The sequence below is a fragment of the Polypterus senegalus genome, chromosome 6 (genome assembly GCF_016835505.1).
Source record: "Polypterus senegalus isolate Bchr_013 chromosome 6, ASM1683550v1, whole genome shotgun sequence".
NCBI classification, from domain to species: domain Eukaryota; kingdom Metazoa; phylum Chordata; class Cladistia; order Polypteriformes; family Polypteridae; genus Polypterus; species Polypterus senegalus.
This window is the reverse complement of record NC_053159.1, coordinates 187,844,727-187,869,115: the sequence shown is the minus strand read 5'-3', so window position 1 is coordinate 187,869,115 and position 24,389 is coordinate 187,844,727. Positions and strand designations below refer to the sequence as shown.

Sequence of the window (24,389 nt, the reverse complement as noted above, 5' to 3'; positions counted from 1 at the left end):
GAGTGAGTGAGTGAGTGAGTGAGTGAGTGAGGGCTTTGCCTTTTATTAGTATAGATAAGCTCTTAAAGCACTGAGGAAATAAAAAAAAAAGAAATGCGAAGAGAATTATCTGCCTATTAAACTCATCAATTTATTTATTTTTATTAGCTTTAAGTTTTACTCTGTTGGCCATGCTCTCTTTCTCAGGAGTGAGGGTTGGGTTGTTTTGTTTCCAACCCTATTTTTTGTAAAAATTGATCTATTTGTTTGGAATGATTATAATAAAATCAATAAAAAAAAAAGAAATACACTGGGGGCGGCACGGTGGCGCAGTGGGTAGCATTGCTGCCTCGCAGTTTGGAGACTCGGGTTTGCTTCCCAGGTCCTCCCTGTGTGGAGTCTGCATGTTCTCCCCGTGTCTGCGTGGGTTTCCTCCCACAGTCCAAAGACATGCAGGTTAGGTACATTGGCGATTCTAAATTGTTCCTAGTGTGGTGTGTGTGCTTGGTGTGTGTGTGTGTGTGTGTCCTGCGGTGGGCTTGCGCCCTACCCGGGGTTTATTTCCTGCCTTGCGCCCTTTGATGGCTGGGATCCAGCAGACCCATGTGACCCTGTAGTTAGGACATAGCGGGTTGGATAATGGATTAATTGAAATACGCTGGCATACAGAAGTATTCAGTCCCCCGTGTATTCATGTAACCAAGCATTCATCATCATCATTTTCTGCAGATTTGTCCACATATTTATTCAGCATTTTTAATGTGAACTCTTAAGCTGTCACACATACATTTCCAAAGTCCGAATACACCATTTTCTGTAGATGTTTTACTGTAGAAGAAGACAAAGCCCAAAGTGAGTGTTTGCCGAAGTATTCACGGCCCACACATTTGTGAAGAAGCCTTTTGGTGCAATAACATCCTTCATTCTTTTGGTATGCAAGCACGTCCCAGTTTTGCATGTTGTGATTCTTCTCCACTTAAATGACCAGAATTTCTAGAGGTCCTCTAGGTTGGTGGGATGGAGCCTCTGGACAGCAGTTTTCAAACAGTGCCAAGGATTCTCAAATGACGTTATGATCAGGGCTTTGACTCGGCCATTCCAGAACATTCACCTTTCTATTTCTAAGCCACTACAGTGTTGCTTTGGCCTTATGCTGAGAGTCATTGTCATGATGAAAGATGGATCTTTTCCCGAGCTCTAGGTTCATAGCAGACTGGCACAAGTTCTCCTGCACTGTTGTGAGGTATTTGTGTCCATCCATTGTCCCTTCAACTTTGACAAGATGCCCTATCCCAACACTTGAAAAGCATCTCCATAGCATGTTGCTTCATCAATATATTTCACCGTTGGTATGCGGTCCCTTGAGGCCTGGCCAGTATTAATTACACGCCACAAGTACCACTTTGAAGTGGGTAAAATGGGGTGGGCATGGTTGGAATGGGTCATTCGGGCTAAGCTACAATGAGAAGCAGGAGTGACCGGGAGTTTTAGACGACTCGGCGGCGGAAAACAGGGAAGGCAGTGGAGGATGAAGAGGTTTGGGAAGAGAGCCCCAGTGTGAGAGCCCTGCCGGCTGGGGACCCAAGCCGAGGTCCGGACCGGGAACCTTTTCCGTAGCCATTAGGGCGACTCCTCTACTGCAAGACCTGCGGGGGGGATAAGTGGGGGAGCCGCCAATTAAAAGATGAAGGCACCGGGGTTTTGAAAGAAGATAGTTTCCAGCCTGTTGGTTTTAACCTTGCTTTAATGGACGTATTTATTCTGATTTTAACCTCCAACTCACCTCTGCTTTTATGGATTATTTATTTATTTATTGAACAATTGAATTTTGGAGCACTGCACTATTTAATACCTATTTGTTGATTAGTTTTTAATAAAAGTACTAAACACTTTTTTAAAACTCCCGGTTGCTTTACGTGGTCTCCTCATTTGTACAACTCATCCCAGTCATGACTATCGGCGGTGTCGGGTTCAAGAGGCTCCCCAAATGAGAAGAGGGAGCAATGGTGCCAGACCCGCACCGTCACAGAGTGCCTATTAGGTATGTTGAGAGAGTGAGAAGTTCTGTACTGCAGAAGTACCAACAGCATGGGGCGCTAGAGAGGGGTGGCGCAGACAAGTTAAGAGCCCAGAAGTAAGAAGCTGCCAAGAATCTCCTCCATGTGACGTGTGACCAGGGCCGTGGAGTCAGAAGTCAGAAGCAAATCACTGGGTTACTGGAGTCAGAGTCGGTAAAAATGTAAATTGTAAAATAATTTCTAAATTCACATATATCGATCTAATTAAACAATTTTTTCTTCTAGGCTTCTTTTTTTACAGTCATTTTTTTTTTAACTTCGTCTCATGTTACTCATACTCTTTTGCATCTGTTTATGACCACACACTCGGGTGACGAACAAGCCAGTCTCCCTTCTGATTTGAACGCGCTGATGATTTCTGCACGTGTTCTGTCTGTCCCTGTACTGTACATTGTTCTCGGTGCATCACGCAGAGGGACTCTCCCTCAAAACTGCAACCTCTTCTCAACCCAGCTTCCTCCTGTGGTATAGCGGGTCTACAGCTCCCGTCAAAAAGGCCAGAGGGAGAGAGAGAGAGAGAGAGCGAGCAAGTTGGAGAGAGCGAGGGAGAGAGCAACAGAAAGAGAGAGAGAGCGTGAGCAAGCGAGCACGAGAGAAAGAAAGAGAGAGAGAAAGAGAGAGTGTGAGCACGAGAGAGAGAAAGAGAGACAGCAAGACAGCAAGTGAGAGAGAGAGAGAGCGAGAGAGAAAGAGAATGTGAGAGCGTGAGCAAGAAAGCATGAGAGAGAGAGAAATAGAGCGAGCAACAGAAAGCGAGAGAGAGCGTGAGCGAGCGAGCGAAAGAGCGTGAGCACGAGAGAGAGAAAGAGAGAGAGACAGCAAGACAGCAAGTGAGAGAGAGAAAGAGAGAGAGAGCGAGAGAGAAAGAGAGTGTGAGAGCGTGAGCAAGCAAGCATGAGAGAGAGAGAGAGAGTGAGCAACAGAAAGAGAGCATGAGAGAGCGTGAGCAAGCGAGCACGAGAGAGAGAAAGAGAGAGAGACAGCAAGTGAGAGAAAGAGAGTGAGAGAGCGTGAGAGCGCAGCCTTGTGTGAAGCTGAGCAGGGAGCCTGGGTGTTTTTCTCAATGTTTTTACGTTTAGTTTACTATTACACTGTGCATTCTATCGTATAATTAACTATTTTGTGCTTAAAAATCTTTAAAGAAAATATATTTACATACAGTTTGTGCTGTCCGGAACGGATTAATTGTATTTACATACAATCCTATGGGGGGAATTATTTTGGGTAACGACAAGAGTTTTGGAACGAATTACAGTCGTGACCCAAGGTTCCACTGTACCAGAAATTGAGACGTCTGAGGTGGTAGTACCGGAAATTGATAAGTCCAAATCCGAGTCGGGTCCAGTGGTACCGGAAATTGAGAATTCTGAGTCAGAGGTCCTGTAAACAGAGGGGTCGGGGTTGGAGTTGTAGGTTTGTGAACCAACTCCACAACACTGTGTATGACTCAAAAGAAGCCATCAGTTACAAGACCTCAATTTTACAAACAGGGGAATCAACCTCAACAGCTCGATCTTACAGCAACAGTCAAGTCCAAGACCATTCAGGATGGTCAAAGGTTATTCCAACAAAACTAGTTCTCAAGGAAGTCATAGTTGAGAAATTTCTGTTCAGCACTGGCATGTCTACAAACTTCTACGGTGTGAGAAGAAAGATGGCAAAATACATACAGTACGATATTAACTCTAACTTAGCAGCAGGCTCCTGTGAGGACATGATAAGCCATAGTGTGTCAGGCAATAGCTGAGCTCCACAAACAGAAAGTAGCCTCAATTCAATCAGTGTCCTTGGGATAGTGGAAAATTTTTTTTTGCACAAAAATGGGCATAAACAGCTTTAAAAGAAGAGACTTACGGCCAGAAACTCCTTGAGACGGTCTTCAATGCTTCCCTTATGAATGGTGAAGAGGGCAGCAGCTATCTGGTTTATCGCTTTTGCTAAGCAATGAATGTTGTTGCAGTGACCTGAAATAAAGTCAAAAGCATTAATTAGCTAATAATTAAACTAAAGATTACTGATTAAGCATTTTAAATAGCCTGTAAAAAATACATATGGAATCAAAGGAGTCAATTCATATCTGCAGCAATGCACACATCTGATACAGTTTAATATTGTGCAGTGTGCTGAATCAGAACATACAACAACTAAATACATGGTGACATTGAGGTCAAAATCTTTGATTAAAAAATCATTACCAGATAGCAAATGTGGAAAAGAAATTAGAGTGGCACAGTTTCAACTTAAAACCTGGTTTGGAATCAGTTTTGTTTCATCTGATAGATACGTCACATTAGACGACTTTTCCAGCGATCTACATTGCCAGATGAAGGCAGTCGTTTCTGCACTCCTGAGAAGCCAATCGTCTAACGTGACATATCCAACAACTGGATCCAATTAGTCTAGGGCTAGCTAGGATAAAATAAAACAGGTTTGATTTTCTCATTAGTTGGAGGGGCAGGTTTCTTTGAGAGTGAAGAACCTGTGAGTGTTTGGCTGTTAATATAATGCAAGGAATAAGGAACACTTATGTTTTGAACCTCACAGAAAGAAGAGAAGCTCATCTGTATGGCGTCACAAACTTCACATGCCGTAACAGAATGGCGGCACTGTGGCGCAGTGGGTAGGGCTGCTGCCTCACAGTTAGGAAACCCGGGTTTGCTTCCCGGGTCCTCCCTGCGTGGAGTTTGCATGTTCTCCCCGTGTCTGCGTGGGTTTCCTCCCACAGTCCAAAGACATGCAGGTTAGGTGCATTGGCGATTCTAAAATTGTCCCTAGTGTGTGCTTGGTGTGGGTGTGTGCGTGTGTGCGTGCCCTGCAGTAGGCTGGCGCCCTGCCCGGGGTTTGTTTCCTGCCTTGCGCCCTGTGTTGGTTGGGATTGGCTCCAGCAGACCCCTGTGACCCTGTAGTTAGGATATAGTGGGTTGGATAATGGATGGATAACAGAATGGAACAAAATAAACAAAGCGCCAAGACTGCAGCTGAACTCATGGCAGCTCCATCAGGCAGCACAGTATGGGGATGTCAAGAAAAGGGGCCAGCATGACCGTGCTGGAGGATCTGCGCTCGGTCGGTAAATGTGACACGGGCTGCGTTTTTTAATTGGGTAATCTGACATGGAGCAGCAACTACAATCTGCAGATCTGACACACCCCACAACAAGAGGTCATGTAATGTGACATCAGTTAAAGTCACTGGCTCAGATTATTGCTCTAAGGCATGAGGGGGAGTCACTGCACTCATAATCAACTATCATGCTACAATACCTACTTCTGACATTTATTATCAATCCGCACCTGTGAAGTCAGTAGACGGATTGGGAGAGCATTGGGGGGGGTCATGAAGTCGCTGGAAAGGGGTGTGTGGCGCTCCCCATATCTATGCAAAAGGACGAAGGTCCAAGTCTTTAGAGCCCTGGTGCTTCCTGTCTTACTATAGGGTTGAGAGACATGGACGCTATCCAGTGACCTGAGATGAAGACTGGACTCATTTGGTACTGCATCTCTCTGGAAAATCCTTGGGTACCGCTGGTTTGACTTCGTGTCGAATGAGTGGTTGCTAATGGAGTCCCGAATGAGGCACATTACCTGCATTGTGAGGGAGCATCAGTTACAGCACTATGGCCATGTGGTACGTTTCCCCGAGGGTGATCCAGCTCATTAGATCCGTATTGTTGGGGACCCAAGTGTCTGGACCAGGCCAAGAGGTCGCCCATGTAACACCTGGCTGCGGCAGATGGAGGGCCATTTCTGGAAGGTAGGACTGGGCCGTGTATGTGCCTGGGGGGTTGCCAATCGGCATCCCAAGGTGTTTCGCCGTGTAGTGGGTACGGCAACGCACTGTACCAGTGCATGCTCCCCAACTTGACTAGCACCTGTGACAAGAACTGAAATGTCACCAATGCTGGGCTGACATTCACTTGTAACCTACCACAACCACCATCACATCTTACTTGCTTCCATTCTCTTGGAAAGAAACTAAAAATCGTGTCAACCAAACTGGCATTGTCCAAACTGGGGGTATCTTTAAAACCGTTACCAACTGCCAGTGTAGTGCCCTGGAAAACTAATGTCTCTATTGTAGCAAGTGCCAGTTTATATCTGCCTCTTAATGTTATGTTTCTGTCAGAGTTTATTCCCTGGTCTTATGTGTATTTCCAATTTTATTACTGTTTTTGGTTATTTTTGAATTATTTTTCATACTTTGATGCAGTATCTATTCATTTTGCTTACTGTTTTGTATTTACTGTATGTACTGCATCTTGTGTTCAGAGGATGGGACCACCTTTTATCTTTACATACTGGTGGATGAGACCACTTCCAACCAATCGTCACCAAGTTTGTAGGAGTCAGTGAAGTTGCTGGCCTGCTTTTGGGTCTTCTCCCCCACCATGTCTGTGACTCCATGTTATAACACCTTGATCCAGCAGCCATCTTTTTAAAAACTGGTGTATCAACAGAGATGTCGGAAAATTTGAACTTTTTAGTGACATGGTTTGAAATGCATTGCACTTTAACATGTGAACCAATTCTTTGCTCCTCTGCCTTACATGAGAGCAACATTGGGAACATCCTGAATGACTCGCCTTTCATTCACTACTGTGGTGAGATGTATGGTTTAAAAGACTATTATTATGTACCTTTCAAACTGTGTCTGTTTGTTTTACTGTGAGCAGGCCAAAGAAGGAATTCCAAAGGCAAGTAAAGCATCTGTAATCTCATTACAGCAGCTAACCCTGTTTGTTTAAACGTATCTGAAAATGAACACTGAGACATTCAGCACATCACAACCCAGGACAAAGGGACAGGCCATGTATTTCAAAATAATATTTGTAATCTATTTAGTTAGCCAATAAAAGGTGTCATTTCACCCTACTTTCTCCTGTTTCAGCCTATGGCTAACATGGTACAACACTGTATTGCTATTGTATTAATTACAGCAAGGAATATTCCATAAACTGAGACAGAAAAAAGATTTTACACATGCTGCATATAGAAAAATAAGCCTTGTAGTGCCTGTGTAACAAGGCGAGGTCAACAGTGTGCGGGGGGCGTTTTTGGGGTGGAAGGGGTCTAAATGTGGATCCCCATACCCCAGTGCAGTGACGAGGACACTGTGCTGTTAAAATGGCATCATCCTTTGGATGAGATGTAAAACTGAGGTTGTGACTCTTCATGGTCATTAAAGACCCCTGGACATCCTTTGTAAAGAGTAGGGTGTACCCCAATATCCTGGATGTACTGCTCTCCATTGTGTGGTCATTCTGGCCCCCTAATCATCCCCTGTCTCTAATTGGCTAACGATCTCTCACCCCTTCACCACCTAACAGCCAATGTCTGGTGAGTGTACTGGCACAAAAATGGCTGCTGTCACATCATCCAGGTGAATGTTACACATTGGTGGTGGTTGAAGTGGCTCCCCAATTAATAAAGCAAATTTGAGTAGCGAGAAAGGCGCTATATAAATGTAAAGAATTATTATTATTATTCTTCTATGTATATTTAATTACATGCACAAAGTTATTTTTACCCAACATACCTTCAATTGCAGGACTGTACTGCGACATGACATTACTAGCAAGGGTTGGCAAAGAAACAGCCACAAAAACCATCAGGAGGCAGGCAATTTTGTATTCTTCCTCTGGACTTATGGTTTCTAAAAATTAAAAATAAAAATACATGTTAAAAACAAAATGACCATCATGGTAGAAAACTGGCACGACAGGGAGCTGCTTTAGATAGCTCTGGGGCACCAGGTCTGCTCCTAGCTGGCATTCATCAATGCATTTGTCTTGGCTTTTTCAGGAATGGTTTCCAAAGATAATTGTTAGACTGACTGTGTGTGTGGGTAAAAGGGTCCTCTGAAGAACTGGGGTTACCTGCAAGCCAGCCTCCTATTTGTCCTGCACCTCTGTCTGTCAATACTGACTACCAATTCTAGGGAAAAAAAAAGGCCATGAAAATGGAGAGATGATAAATGCACAGTTGAATTTCTTCCTGATGCCGAGTTTGTCAGGTAAAGAAAATTAATTACAATTCTCTCTATTATAAAAAAAAAAATCCTGGGAGGGAGACTAGGGAGACGAGACGTGATCTTCTCGGAAGACAATTTGACGTCTGCGCGACAGACACTTTAATGTCACACGAGACAAGGCGGTGAGACCACATTTAAAACAAGTTCAAGTACATCTAACCTAGTAGTTGTTGGAATGCCTTTGACAGACAAACATCATGTGCTCCCAGCTCTTAAAACAACGACAAGCAGTACATGCAGCTTGCCAGCAGCGGCAGGAAGCCAGCAGATGATCTGACTGCTTTTCCTTAGCGTGCATTCAGAACCCCAATCCCCCCCCGTGTCCTTTCACAATGCGAGCGGCTGAGACACGAAGTGCCAAAAGGCCAGCTGCAGTACAGGCTTTTGAATGATCGACGTGCAGCGCGACAACAAAAACACCAAGCTTGCCAGCAGCAGCAGAAAGACAGCAGATGATCCAATGACATCTCCTTAGCGTGCGTTCAGCCGCCCCCCCTTCACAACACGAGCAGCGTTATACGTCCTGCAAGAAAGATTTAACCACGCCCGGGGCCAGAAATAAAGGACAAGTACAGTGATCCCTCGTTATATCGCGTTTCGAGGCTTCACTCCATCGTGGATTTTATATGTAAGCATATCTAAATATATATCACAGATTTTTCGCTGGTTCGTGGATTTTGGCAGACAATGGGTCTTTTAATTTATGGTACATGTTTCCTCAGTTGGCTTGCCCAGTTGATTTCATACAAGGGACGCTGTTGGCGGATGGCTGAGAAGCTACCCAATCAGAGCACGTATTATGTATTAAATAAAACTCCTCAATGATATACGATATGCTTCCCGCGTGGTGCTTCGCATACTTGAAAGCCCGAACAGCACGTATTGATTTTTGATTGTTTGCTTTTCTCTCTCTGACATTCTCTGCTCCTGACAGAGGGGCTGTTTGCGCACTGGCCTAGAGGATACGGACGCTCCTCTAAAAATGCCGAAAGACTACCTTCACATTGCTCTCTTCCTTGCGGCTGCTTTGTCGGGCGGTGCTTTGCATACTTGAAAGCCCGAACAGCACCTACTGATTTTTGATTGTTTGCTTTTCTCTCTCTCTGTCTGACATTCTCTGCTTCTGACGCCACTCCTTTGAAGAGGAAGATATGTTTGCATTCTTTTAACTGTGAGACAGAACTGTCATCTCTGTCTTGTCATGGAGCACAGTTTAAACTTTTGAAAAAGAGACAAATGTTTGTTTGCAGTGTTTTGCGTGACAATATAAAAATAACAATATAAACGTATGGTTTTTACTTCACGGAATTTCACCTTTCGCGGGGGGTTCAGGAGCGCAACCCCCGCAATCGAGGAGGGATCACTGTATTATTTTTACAAAAGTTTTAAAACAAAAGTGAAAATAATGCATATGTAACAATTCCCATGAAAATAACAATCTCTTTAAATTGTATATTCGGCAAACCAAACCTTGGGGTGGGCGAGCGAAGCAAGCAGGGGGTGGAGCCCCCTAGTACCTAATTACAAAAATGCTCACTGAAGCTGTTAGGACAGAATGAATAACTGGAGTTTTTTTTTTAATATATTTTACAGTAAGATTTGTTTCATCCAGTGCTGAAAGACGACAAGTGATACTGCTAGAGCAAGGCTTGATCAAATCTGTGTCAAATTTTTCTCCATAAAAGCTTAGTAATTGGTTGCATTGCATCTTTCCTGTTTGGTCAAGAAGCCTGTCATTTGACGACAGACAACGCAAGCCTAGGGTTGCGTGCTGTCATCCTTCTGGTATGTCACAGGTTGCAGAAACATGCAGCAGAAGCCCAATACGTGGAAATTAAGTTAATAAGTAAAGTATTACGTGTAGCAAGTAAAAATGTTAAATTTGAACACATAATGGGAGGTCTGAAACTTGAGAGCTGATTATGACAAGGACTTAGGAAATGAAGTGGACTCGTCACTATCTACATCCAGAGAGCGTACAGAACTGATCAAGAAAGCGAATAAGATGTTGGGTTATACATCACAATGTGTAGAGTACAAGTTGTGGTATAAATTTAACATCTCATTAAAGAAAGAAACATCCTCTAACAGGACAATTCAGTATTCAGGCAGGAGAAAAGCTGTTCATTGTATCTTTTAATTCCTCCTCAGCAAAATGCCTTGGAGGGAGCATTCATCAAAAGCAGTCTGTTACAGAATGGTCAGAAAAACAAAGAACAGAGGCTCATTTTATAAGCTACTGAATTTACATTTAGTGTCAATCAATACATACAGTTTACTCTGATTGGTTCGCTGGTTTACACCCAAATAATTTATATAAAATAAAAGTCTGTTATATTATATTCTGGTTCTTCTTATACCTTTGAGTTGTGCCACCACCTTTGAAATTTCTGTGCATATAACAACTGTCCATTCTCGTTGTTAGGACATCTGCTTAGTCATCTCTCGGTCGTCCTTCAGTTCATTTTGTATATTACATCAGCCTTTCTTCTGGTACATTGTTACTTACTTGACCGTCTCAGTATTTTTCCTAAACCAATTCTTATATTTCAGTGTACATTTTGTTGTTCACTTGACCTTTATCTCGTTTCCTGGTGTGCCTGAACAGGTTTCTGACATTTATTAAGCCTTTATGCCATTTCTCTAAGATGAATGCTATGTTACCGTAAAATGATTCTTCCACAAAGTCAATGGAGGATATGATTAAATTGTATAACACAAAGGTGGAGCTGTCATCTGGAGTACTGTGTGCAGATGTGGTCCTCATATTACAGGAGAGACACAGCAGAGCTAGAAAAAGTCCAGTGCAGAGCGACTAGGGCGACTCTGGCACTGAGAGCTCTGAACTATGAGGAAAGACTGAACTTTTTCATTTTACGCAAATGGAGATTAATATGTGACAAGATTAAAGTGTTAACAATTATGAAAGGAATTTGTACAGTAGATGTTACTCAAAAATACATTTTGGAACGAGAACACATGGACACAAGCAGAAACTTGTAAAGGACAGATTTTGCACAAATGAAGAATAAACAAATTCTTCTATTCATCCAACACTGAAATGACCCCGACAGGAACAATCACCTCCTGGTTTGGGAAATTAACGTGGCAGCAGGACCACAAGGCTCTGTAGAAAGTGGAGTGGCCAGGGTGTGGACTCACTAACCGCCAGGACAGCTATACTGAGTGATGTTGGACCAGGGCAAGGAAAGTTATCTGTGACACCAGAATTCACATCAATGGCTTCTTGTCTGTGCTGCAATCAGGTAAATGTGACCACTGCATAAAGTCCAATTCAGGGAGACTGAGGTGGAGTATCCGATCACAGCCCATCCACATATTAAGTAAGAAAAGCGACTAGAAATACATCATGCCCTACTGTTAACTCATACATTAAATTATTTAAGTCATTGATTTGGCTACTAGCATTCTTTAATAACAATTCTAATAATTATCCTGTATTTATTCATGTACCACACGCCCTCATGTAAGATACGCACCCTAATTTTTACAAAGAAAACCATTTTGCCCCGTGTACAAGACGCGTTGTGATTGTATATGAAGCGTTTAGAGAGAGAGAGAGAGCGTGAGTGCGCGAACAAGCGAGCGTGAGTAAGCGGGCGAGAGAGAAAGAGCGAGCAAGAGAGCGAGCGAGGCCAAGCAGAAGAAGTAAACATTACAGAATTACATTTCCTCGTGTATAACGCGCACCTGATTTTCTAAAAAATTCGCGAAAAAATGTGCGCGTGGTACATGCGTGAATACGGTAATAATAATAATAATAATACTACGAGGGACGTTCAAAAAGTTTCTGCAGTTTTATATTTTTGTTGGAAATGGTGGTGGCAGGAGGAGTAGTAATTGGGCATTAAAAAGTTGGTATGACGCTGGGAAAATTGCATCGCAAACAAAGATGACTATGTAGAAATTTGATGTAATTTGTTTTTGAAATTCTTAATAAATAGAATTTTAAAAAAAGTGTCATCATCTCTCTAATATACTAAAAAAAAAAATTCCGTTGTGTCCACGTTATTTAGCCTTGACCACGCCCCTCCACACCGCTCACCCAATCATTACTCCTACTTTGCACATCCTCTCTCCATCCCACCTCGTGACACTCTCAGTGCTAACTTGCCTTTCAACATAGTTGGTTATAATGGCACGGCAGAAAAGCAAATTATCTATTCAAGAATGTCGAATTTTAGATCACAATAGAAAAACAGCAGCAAGAGCTGATAATGAACGTCGAAAAAAGAAAATGAACAAAAAAGAGCTGCAAATAATAAAAATCCAGAACAAAGATAAACGAGATAAACGAGAAAGAGAAAAATATCTCAAACAATATGCAAACAGAAATGCAAAAAAGCAAAGTTTAATGAATGTAAGTTACGGGATAAAGTAATTCATAATATTGTTTTTGATGTGGCATTAATGTAATTTAATTTTCACTTTGTATGATGTTTTATTATTCACTAGTATTTAAAATAGTTGTGGTGAAATACTCAAGTATTTGATTTTTCTACCTATAACAACTAAGGATCAAACCGTCTTCCTCCTGCACCACGCATACTCGCATGTACCATCTCTTTAAATACAATTGCTTTCTCTAACGTAGGGTGCCGAGCACCTCAAACACAAGATGGCAGGCACCCAGCGCCCACCCCCAGGAGTTGGTAAGCGAAGTGAGCAGGGGGCAGAGCCCCCTAGTTATTATTATTATTATTATTTACTGTTACTAATGCCATATTTATCATTGTGTTAATGATTTTTCAATGTATAAAGTTATACAGTGTCATTGTTCCTTTACATTTGCCTCAAGGCAAAAAATAAAAATCATAACAAAACAAAACAGAAAGGTCAGCTTGTGGTGTTTATTGAACTGAAGAGGTGTGGAGGTACATGAGTGAGAAACTGTGTGACGATGTCCAGTATATGTTTGAGGGAATGAGGACTCAGGTTAAAAGCAGGGTAAGGATAACAGAAAATATCCCAGTAAGCCCGGACCAGGGGTGTTCCTGAAGTCCTTACCTCATTGACCTGCTTATGGATGTGTTGAATCATGGGATTAAAGATCAAACCACCCCGGTGTCAGTTTTGTGTGGATGACATTGTGTTGTGTAGCACCAGAAATGAGGAAGTCGCTGGGAAAATGAAGGAATGGAGAAGGGCTTTGGAAGACAGAGAGTTGGAGATAAAGACAGAAGATCCAAGGTTTAATGATGATCAGGATTCAGAAGTTAGCCTGCAGGGTGAGCTACTGAAAAGTGTGGAGAAGTTTAAATGTCAAGGGTCAGTGGGAGCCCAACTAGGAAAATTAGTGCAGAGATAAAACATGGAGTGCAGTGTGGATGGAACATCTGAAGAAATTATCAGGAGCATTGTGTGACTGAAGGTCACATTTCTAAGACACTGGTAAGACCAGCAATGAGAAGATGGATGTGGCAGAAATGAGAACACTGAGATGAATGTGTGGAGTTACAAAAATAAAAAAGGACAGAATAAGAAATGAGACAATTGGGAGAGAAATCAAAGAAAGTACAGGAATGTAGGCTGAAGTGAAACAATGACAATGCGGGCAAAAGAGTGATGGGAAAAGAAGTCCAAGGGAAGAAAAAATGAGGAAGACCAAAGCAGAGATGGATGGATGAAGGAAAAGGGTCTGACTGGGCAGGAGGTGCAGGAGTGAGCTGTTTAAAGAAGTCTGATCAAACACATCGACCCCACACAGAAGTGGGAACATGTGAAGAGGAGGAGGAGGAAGAAGAAGAATCAAGATCACATGTGTCTGGGTTTTAAATGTCTATTACTGACAGGCAATGAGAAGTGTGCACTTCTTTGCTTTCTCAATAAATTTCCTCACTTTGTTTATGCAGAGAATCAAAGATTTGCTTGGTGAAGAAGTGTGCTTTCAAGTGGTTCTTGACACTTTTGTTTTCATGTAGGAAATCTGAGCAATGACGTACCTGTACATAATGTCTATGAAACATCCTAACTAGGGTAATATACTCCATGTGTCTTTTAAAATCGTACACACAACGTAAACACACAGAGTGCTGCTGTATAATTAACTGCATGTAATTCACTCAAAGATATGTTGTGTTTAGTCAAGAGTTAATTCGCTGGACTATCTGGGTATCCAATGCCAAGCTTATAATCAACTACAGGAGAAAACTTTAAACAAATGATATCTAAGGTGACGCTTCTAATTTCTATAATTCACCTTCTCAGTCGCGAAAGTCCCTACATCCCATAGAAACACTTGACGGAGCTCTCACTCTCCCGTGCAAACAGGCAGGCGGCTCAGTGCTAAATCTCTAATCGCAAATCTCAGAATTTCCCAGCCATTTCCTTGCAGGCAGTTTCCACCTTGGGTGTTCTTTGCATGTGGTCTTATTTTATTTCTAATAAAACGGACTTTTCTTGTTTTTTTTTTCTTTTGGCAGAGGAACCACACATTTTATTATTAACAAAATCCAACACTCCATTTTCTGAAAATCTAAAGACTTACCTGACTTTTGAGAGGATAAAGCAACTACTAAGGCCGGGTCAATCTCACAAGGCAATCCAGCAGCTGATGAAAGTTCATAGACATTCATGGCCACCTGGGAATACAAACAGATGTTAGGTGTTTCAAGCGCCAGTGCAAATCACAAAAAGAGCAGGCCATGGCTTTGACTACATTTAATCCATGTGCACCTTAACCATTCTCCTTCTTTTTCTACCCTGGTTAGATCTACATTATCCTTTACTGCTGTCCCATTTTGGCCATTTTTATACCCAGAACCGTCAGTACCTTGCAACCCAAATGAACAGGAAAACAGGTTTTAGTGGTGCCGATACAATTACAAAGGTTTCTCTAATAACCAATTGGCATCAGGTCAATGAAGGAATTGCTACTGAAAACGGGGCTCACATATGCAGGCATATGTCAGTAATAAATTAAAATTCAGTCATCTGAAGCAATGTATTTTGAAAATCAATTTAATGGTATTTTGATAAAAAATAAATCAACTTCTATCAAAAACAAGAAATGTTTTGGTGTATCCAAACCTTTGACTGGTACTTGTGTGTGTGTGTGTGTATATATATATATATATTCATATATTGTCACACATGTGTGTTTAGGAGACAAGTAAAGGGCTCGAATACTTGTGATTTCATGCCAGACCAGGGGGTGGCGACGTGCACTAATTTTCCCTCTTGATCTTTTACAGACCATTCTAGGGAAATCCCGCCCGGCTGTGGGGCAGCCATGGACGTCACTTCCGGCTCTGGTATTGATGACACCACTTCCTTTGCTGGCCTTTATAGCCGCCATCTTGTCTCTAGAAGATCAGTTCTGTTTTAGACTCAGTTGGATGAACATGTTTTGTTATTTAAATCAGTTTTGCAGCCAGGAACAATTATATGGGTGGCTGCCCCAAACCTTCTCAATGTTTGATGGTCGTTATTGTGACAATATATATATATATATATATATATATATATATATATATATATATATATATATATATATATATATATATATATATATATATTGTGGAGCCGACCCGGACACAGACAGGCGGACATGTTGTTCAATACCACCACACGTGTTTATTTACAAACTATTTACAAATAATTTGGTCACTCAGACCCAGAATACCGTCCAAATAGTGCACAAACCCCAAACACACACAGTCCTGGCCACAATATGCCTTTCTTTGGGCCGCCTCCACTCTCTCTTCTCTTGCCTTGTCCTGCCTCAACCCGACTCCAGCGCTGAATGAATGGAGACGGCCCCTTTTAAACAGTCCCCGGATGAGCCCCAGGTGTTCCCAGCATTCCTCCTCTGGCCACGCCCCAGCGTGGCGGAAGTGCCGGCTGTCCTCCCGGCAGCTCTCCGGGTGCCGTCCTAAATCTTCCCCCCAGGACTTCCGCTACACCAGGAAGTGCTGGGGTAACAGGCCCCCAAGACATTGGGGCGCCTCCTGGCGTGACCACGGGCCCCTACAGGGTGGAGCTTCCTCTTCCGGTCCCTCACAGCGTCCCGGCCGGGTCGTTGCCCTTGGCATCCCTGACAATATATATATCCATCCATCGTCTAACCTGCTGAATCCGAATAGGATCACGGGGGTCTGCTGGAGCCAATCCCAGCCAACACAGGGCACAAGGCAGGAACCAATCCTGGGCAGGGTGCCAACCCACCGCAGGACACACACAAACACACCCACACACCAAGCACACACTAGGGCCAATTTAGAATCACAATCCACCTAACCTGCATGTCTTTGGATTGTGGGAGGAAACCGGAGCGCCCGGAGGAAACCCACCAATACAGTATATATATATATATATATATATACACACACACACACACACACACACATATACATACACACGCAGACACATTCTCAGTACTGGTGAAAAGTTTTTAGAACAGCTCAGTTTTTCCAGCTTTCCTTTTAATTTAATCAGTTGAATCACCTAAAATGGTGAAAAGGGTTAGTAAACTGCCCAGAGGTTTAAATTTAAAGTTTAGTTTAGAAAAACTGCAAGATGCAAAAATTTGCACTGGGTGTGACGAGGATGGACAGGATTAGAAATGAGGACATTAGAGGGTCATCTCAGGTTGGGAGACAAAGTCAGAGAGGCGAGAGTGCGTTGGTTTGGACATGTGCAGAGGAGAGATGAGGGGTATATTGGGAGAAGGATGCTAAGGATAGAGCTGTCAGAGAAGAGGAAGAGAGGAAGGCCTAAGAGAAGGTTTATGGATGTGGTGAGAGAGGACATGCAGGTGATGGGTGTGACAGAACAAGATGGAGAAGACAGGAAGATATGGAAGAAGATGATCCGCTGTGGTGACCCCTATCAGGAGCAGCTGGAAGAAGAATAAGACGACGATGACAAAAGGAACAACTAACAGGTTAAAACATATAGATATTCTGTAGCAGTTCAAGTAAGTGAAGCCTTGCAAGTTGAAGCAAACAATTTACACAGGTGTCCCAACTTCTTTTGATTACTCTCTATCTGTCTTAAGGCAGAGTTGAAACAGACTGTGTCACTACACATTCTGAAGGACCGCTTGGACAATATTCCAGTGATAAATGGCAAGAAAATGGCAATTAACAAATGAAATGAGACTGAGCAGAAGTGTAGGCCTTTAATTTAGATAAATTGCAATAAAAATCAAAGTGTCAGTGAGTCCAGGGGTGTCCTACACAAAGGCAACTCTGGTAGAAGAGATCCGGCAGACCCAAAGTCAAGCTGAGTTTCTGAGTGTCACTAGCTCGCATGATCACAGGTGCCTCACTGCACAGGTCGAATAAAGCAAGTGTCAGTTTCTACTGTGAAGAGGAGATTTTGTCCAGTCTGCTGTAGTCCACAGCTCTTATTTCAAGGCCTTATTTTGTCCTTTAACTCTTTCAGGGTGGATGTCAACTTTTGTCGAAATTCAGGGGTAGAGGGGTAATTGACCGTAAATGGTGGCAAAACTTGCCGTTATGTTTTAGTTCAATTCTCTTTGCTAGAAAGATAGTTAGCTTAGTTGATCTGTCCTCGATTCCCTGCGTGTGCATGAGTAGTGAAGAGCAAAGAACCTCTAAAGCGGCACAGACATCTGGTGAGAGACCAAAGTAAATCCGCAAAGCAAAATACTCTATGGATGACATTTTTCACAATATCACTGAATCGGATTCTGACTTGTCAGACTTTGCTGCAAGTGATCTGGAGATCGAGACTGAAAATGAAACTAAGGGTTAGTCCCCAGCTGATTGTGACGCTAAAACGTTTGTGTAGCCGATTCCAGGGCTACAGGGGATGAGTTATGAAGAAAGATGAAAAGAGCTGAGCCTTTACAGTATAAGCAAAAGAAGATGAAGAGTTGACATGACTAAAGTGTTTAAAATTCTGAAGGGAATTAGACCAGTCGTTCAAGACGGTGAATTTAAAACGAGTTCATCCAGAACACGGGGACACAGCTGGAAACTTGTTAAGGGTGAATTTCAGACAAACATTAGGAGGTTTTTCTTTACACAGAGAATCACAGACACCAAGTAGTGTGGTAGACAGTCGGACTTTAGGGACCTTCAGAACTCGACAATGTTGTTTAGAAGAATTAAGTGGACAGGACTGCCGCGCTTTGTTGGGCTGAATGGCCTGTTCTTGTCTCGATTGTTCTAATGTCAAACCTGCAACACAAAGTCCCCTCTTCACAGTAGAAACTGACACTTGCTCTTTTTTTGACCTGCACTGTTAAGCTGTGCTTGAAGCTGCTGTTGAGGTGCCTGTGATCACACAAGCTGGTGACGCACAGACACTTTGTTGACTATCTCACGTCAATGTGTCCTAGCCAGCCAAACACCTTGCTTGTCTGCAAATGATAGTTTTTTTCCCCTCCTTGGAGCCCCAATAGATAAACTCCAATGGCTGATCATGAACACCCCACAAGGTCTTGCCGTTCTGGAAATGCTCTGACCCAGATGTCTGGCCATAGCGATTTGGCTTTTCCTGAAATCACTCAGGCCTTCACCTCTGCCCAGATCTGTCGACCACAAGTACTTAATGTCAGCTTACCGTCTAATCTGTCCCTGACCTTGACAGGTGTTATTGTTACGAGGAAACAAAATCTTTGTTGTCCAGCGCAAGGCATCCAAGACGCTGAAACCTATGCTAGCAGTGTTAGGCACAAGGCAGGCATTAATGCTCAGGCAAGTGCGCAGTCCTTCACAGGGCACACTTACTGGTGCCCACCCCACACAAACACCCATGTCAGGCCAATTCAGAGTCCCCATTTCACCAGAAAATGGAAGTCTTTGCAAAGTGGGATCATATGCAAACTCCACCAGTAAAGAGTGGCCGGGCCTGAGATTTGAACCCAGAGTTAAGAGGCGGCAGCACTGCTAACAACTGCACGACTCTCAAGCCCAGAATGATAACTATGAACGTGTACATTTCAAAATCAGTTACCAACAAGTGGAAAAATGACACCATGGGATGCTGTGTGGCAGTTTGCTTCCTACGCGTTTCTATACATTATAATGGAGACACTTTGAAAATGCTGATTTTGGCATTTCTGACGCACAATCAGCTCGTCCAGCAGTCTTCACGCTGCTCAGATTACACATCTGTGTTTTTCTTGGCACTTCGCACAGGAGCTTATGTATCTGGGAAGCAGAGGACGGCTTCACTGGCACTAAATTCTGTTAGCTTAGAAAAACAGCTTTCCAAATCTGTTATATTTCTGTTTCATCTTTCTTACTTTTTTTTTTTTTCTTCTTAACATTGGTTTAGACTGCAGTCTTTCGTAACCATTGACATGTGAAACTCATCCACAGCTGATTTTGGCTTGAGAATTTCCAAAATACAAACGGTTCTTTTTTTAGGCCTGTCCGTGTCAGCTTGAGACAGCTATCTAGAAAAACGTAAAACCACTGAACAAATTCTGTCACATAATTGCTAAAGGATGCAAAGGGATTATTCAAAATTTGAGGCTCTATAAACATACCTTGTGGGTTATATAGTGCCTTTCCCCAGTAAACACTACACCTCCAGAGGCTCTTTAAAGTATAACTGCTACCATGTTCATAGAACGTGAACCTTGCAAGTTATTACCAACGGCAATGTGCCTGTATAGCGCCTCACTGTGGCTGTAATGGCCAAGTCAGTAGTTGTCTTTCTTTTCAGTCATTCTGGTGTACACTTGAGAGGGGTCTGTCACTTGTCAGAATGCAGTAAACAGTACTTACTTATTGAAGTAACATTACTTGCTTACAGAGCTTCTGTAAAAGCCAAACTTCCCCCTGGGGACAAATACAGTTTGTTTGGTTGCTCTTTCTATCTCTCTATAGCTGTGGTTTTGAATGTTTCTTTCTTCTTGCAACCCAATTTTGCCTTTTTGTATCTTCGTGACCCACAATCACCCCAGAGCGTCATCCAGGGGATCCATCCCCTCTTCTAGAACTGCCATTAATCATTGTTCTGATTCAGGGATGGAATCTGGTCCCTTAGTGAATGGTCGCCAATTCCCATCCTTCTGCCTTGGTGAATCACTGTCGATTATCGTCCTTTCCCCTTAGAGAATCACTGCTAATTGTCATTCCTCCCTCAATCATCGATCTTCCCTCATGGTGAATCGCCTCCAATCGTCATCTTTCATCTAGGTGAATCGCTGCAAATTGTCGTCATTCCTTCTTAGAAAATGGCCCTCCTTCCCCCTTAGACAACTGCCGCCAACCATCGTCCTCCCCCCTTGGTAAACTACCACCCATCATCATCCTTCCCTCTTAAATAATCACCGCCAACTGTTGTCCTTCCCCTTTACAGAATCACCGACATTCGTAATCCTTTCCCCTAAGTGAGTCACCACTAATCATCATCCCTCCCACTTTGATAATCGCCTTCAATAATCATCCTTCCCCCTTACAGAATCGCTACCAACCGCTGTCCTTCCCCCTTAAAGTATCACCGCCAATCGTCAACCTTCCCTCTTAGACAACTGTCGTCCTTTCCCCTTAGAAAGTCACGGCTAATTCTTGTCCCTCCCATTTGGACAATCACCTGCAATCATTATAGTTCCCCCTTAGACAATCACTGCCAATTAGGGAATCCATTCCCAGACGGGTTTATCCATTCCTGGGAATTTGGGAATCCCGCATGTCATTCTCGGGAATCCTGGGGATGACACAGTGCACGGGCATCTCACATGTGAATGGTTTTAGAACGACCAACACTTATTTTTAATAAGACTACAGCAATATGTTGACACCAACAAAAGACTAACCTTAACTACAAGCAGTTCATGCTGTCATATAAGTACATGTATCTAGTTTGTTGCGGTAATAAGAGTGTAGAAAGCACAACGTGTCCAGCGTGCAGCCGTCCTGGCGAGAGTGCACCTTTGTGCAGAGTATGCTAGCTGCTGAGAAAGCACGCTCTGCCTTCACTGAAGTAGGTGGCACAGTCACCAGATACTGATACACTTGTTCTAAACAATGCCAGCACTTGCCGTTGCTCTGAAACACCACCATTTCAGCTTTTATTGATGCATCCAGTTTCTTGTCATCGTTCTGTGATGGCAAGTTTCTTGGCACAGATAATGCGAATGCAACAGACTGACGCATTGCAATTTGAAGTTGCTGTTCAAAGCCGTTGTCTGACAGAGGTCAATGAAGTCTGCCCCGTCCCGGCATTCATGAGCTGCAGAGTGCAGACTCCTCCCAGTCCACTGTGCTCAGTCTTAGTGGGAGCCGGGAGACTGATGACTGCTGCTGGTCTGTTGTTGACTGAATTAATCGGCAACACACTACACCGTGGGCCAAAATACCGTGCCACTTAATTATGTTCAATTTTCAATCTCAATCGATTTTTACACTTTTACATACTATATATGCGAGCTTGGCCGTTCCTGGTTTCCCAGGAATTACAGCAGTTTCATTCCCGTGAATGTGGGAATAGATTCCCTACTGCCAATTGTCGTCCTTACCCATTGGTGAATTGCCACCAATTGTCATTCTTCTTTCTTAGACAATCACCGCCAATTGTCATTCTTTGTCCCAACTGCCTTGGAGACTCGCCACTGATCGTTTTCCTTTTGGCCGCAGTTTCCCCTTGCCTGCGGTGACCTATCACATGGTATTCCACAAAACTTTGCGACACTTTCACCTTCGGTATTATTATGATTCATGACTCAGCGCAGCAGAAGTTCAGACATCACGTGATCCATAGTTTAAGCAGCATTGCTCTTTCTCTGAGTCGCACAGTTAGTTGTTGGTGGTGTTTATTTGAATATCTAGAACAAAGGGTTGCAAATCAAGGTACTGACCGGCAGGTTCCGAATCAAGCAAGCTTATGAACAGCTAAAGTGTTGTGATGGACTGCAATCCAATAAGATGGAGTACATCAAAAGTCAAGGATGTGCAGCACCATTGGCACATTTGTGAATGTCGTTACATTTCATGTAAAAAAAAAATGTGTGTTATGACACACACATGTGTGTTATTCACTTTTAAAAGTCAAGCAGTACCCATCATAAAAGGCTAAGTGCTGTTATGAGCTACTATTCATTAAAATGAAGTAATTTGTGTACACTTCTGATGGCACACAAAGTGCATGTAAATGCACCCCAATAACCCAGTTATTCACAGACACTCAGTTTATAAAATGTCATGTAAAACATTATCCTAGTTAGAGAAACCGGGTTAACACAAATAGATTTCTTTGCGAGGAACCCGGTTATTTGGCCATGTAAACCCTTAACTTGGTTACAGCTAAGAATTTTGTAGTCTGCGCATATCCATTGCACTCTTTCATCTGCACATGTGTTAGCATCACACATGCTTTCAGAAGCCAAGGGTAGAAGCATCCACAAATATACATTTCCTTGGTCGATTGCATTAATCCTTGTCTTGTTTAAAACAATCCGTCTCAACATATCAGAAACTGCTAAATGTATGGAGATGAGCTGAATGTACAGTGTTAAGCTCAGCAGCACAATCTGGGGAGTGGTGCTGTGGGTAAAAGTGTTAAAAGTAACAATGCATTAAGTCACAGGTGTCAAACTCCAGGCCAGGAGGGCCGCAGTGGGTGCAGGTTTTCTTTCTAACCCTTTTCCTAATCGGTGTCCAGTTTTCGCTGCTAGTTAACTTCTTATCCCTCTATTTTAATAGCCCTGTTCTTAAGGATTAAGTCTTCTGAATTGGTTCTTTTCTTCATTAAATGACAGCCAAACAGAAATGAGACATGAAACAAGCTAACAGATGAGCAGCTAAATTGGGACTTCAAACTCCAACCAGTTCCTTAATGAGAAGCTGATTCTTGCTGTTAATTAAACCCGTTATTCAATTCCACGGCTTGTTGCTGCTCTCTTTTTGCCACAACAGACATTTCCAAAACTGTTGATATTCTGTTTTTTTCTAAGAACTCCTAAAACGTTTTGGTAACCTGAGGGATCAACCTTACTGAGACCTTCGTCTTTATCTTCAGATTTTGTTTGATGGGTACGGGTGAGCTGGTCATGTCCTGCTTGTTTTATGTCTCATTACTGTCCGGCTGCTCATTAAGGAAAAAACAACTAAGGGGCCTGAGTCAAGCTAATTAAAGCTAAGGCTAAAGAAGTTAATTAGCATCAAAAACTGGTCACTAATAAGAAGATGGTTAGAATGAAAACCTGCAGCCACTGTGGCCCTCCAGGACTGGAGTTCGATACTCCTGCATTACGTAGTTCGATTACTTTTTAAAGTAACGAGAAACCGAATTACTTATGTTACTGAAGTAAATATATATGTGTTATTATTATCCCCGCAGCACTGAGTGGAAGGCAAAAAGCATCCATAACAGTACACCACACCTTTGTAGGACTCAACTGCAACGCCAAGCAGAAAACCTTTTTGCTGTGTGCAATCCAGCAACAGAAACAAATGAATAAACTGTAGTTTTCATCTTGTTATTTGCTATTGATATGTTGGAGCAGTGTGATCAGGCGACACAGCGGCCAGTATTCATACATTGAATCACACTGGTAGCTCAGGTCAAGGATGTCAACTAAGACAAACAAAACACACAGCAGTTTTACGTCTGTGATTCAAATACTAGAACAATGCAACACTTTTCCCCAAACATCTGTAAAGTAATGTAAAGGAAAGCAAATAATTAACATCACATTGTGGCGTCTGGCACCATTATTATAAGACGTGTTCTAAAATAGGTGATGGCCAATAATTCAGCAGGACAGATTCCTTATTCTTTACTTACCTTCATGTCAGTCTCTCTTGGAATGTGATCCTTAAAGTCCTCAATGGAACTGACAAGGAAAGGGATGTGACATGACAAAACCTAAGGAAGAAATAAAACAGAAAATGATCCAGCAGCTGTGTCCTCTGTTACAAGCAGTGGCCCAGAACAACTTAACACCACTCAGCCTGTTGAAATGTGGAGATGTGACACGGGCAGTGCCTGACCTGCCAGAAGAAAACGAAACTCAAAGTGTTATGAGCCGAGATTTACTTTACGAAAACGAAACTCAAAGTGTTATGAGCCGAGATTTACTTTACGAAAGCGAAACTCAAAGTGTTATGAGCCGAGATTTACTTTACAAAAGCGAAACTCAAAGTGTTATGAGCCGAGATTTACTTTACTTTTTGTGGGGATTCTAAGGTCCTTGTATGGCCTTTAAATTTCCTTTCTATAAACCCCTTTGAGGTTTTATTGAAGAAGGAATTCATTTCTGATATTATTGTTTTCTCAGAAGGCAGCTGGAAACAGTAATTTATTATTTCTCATTACGTCACAACACCCTTTAGTGTGATTTGATGCACCCTCACATTC

The 24,389-nt window shown here is 42.6% G+C and overlaps 1 protein-coding gene across 1 annotated transcript in view; it reads right to left on the bottom strand.

Moving 5' to 3' along the window:
* nckap1 (NCK-associated protein 1) overlaps positions 1 to 24,389 on the bottom strand; it is a 274,250-nt gene that overhangs the window by 5,938 nt on the left and 243,923 nt on the right. Inside the window, 4 exon segments of the mRNA XM_039757729.1 lie at positions 3,912 to 4,021; positions 7,593 to 7,709; positions 14,596 to 14,689; positions 23,817 to 23,897. Of these exon segments, the coding sequence (XP_039613663.1) occupies positions 3,912 to 4,021; positions 7,593 to 7,709; positions 14,596 to 14,689; positions 23,817 to 23,897 (402 nt within the window).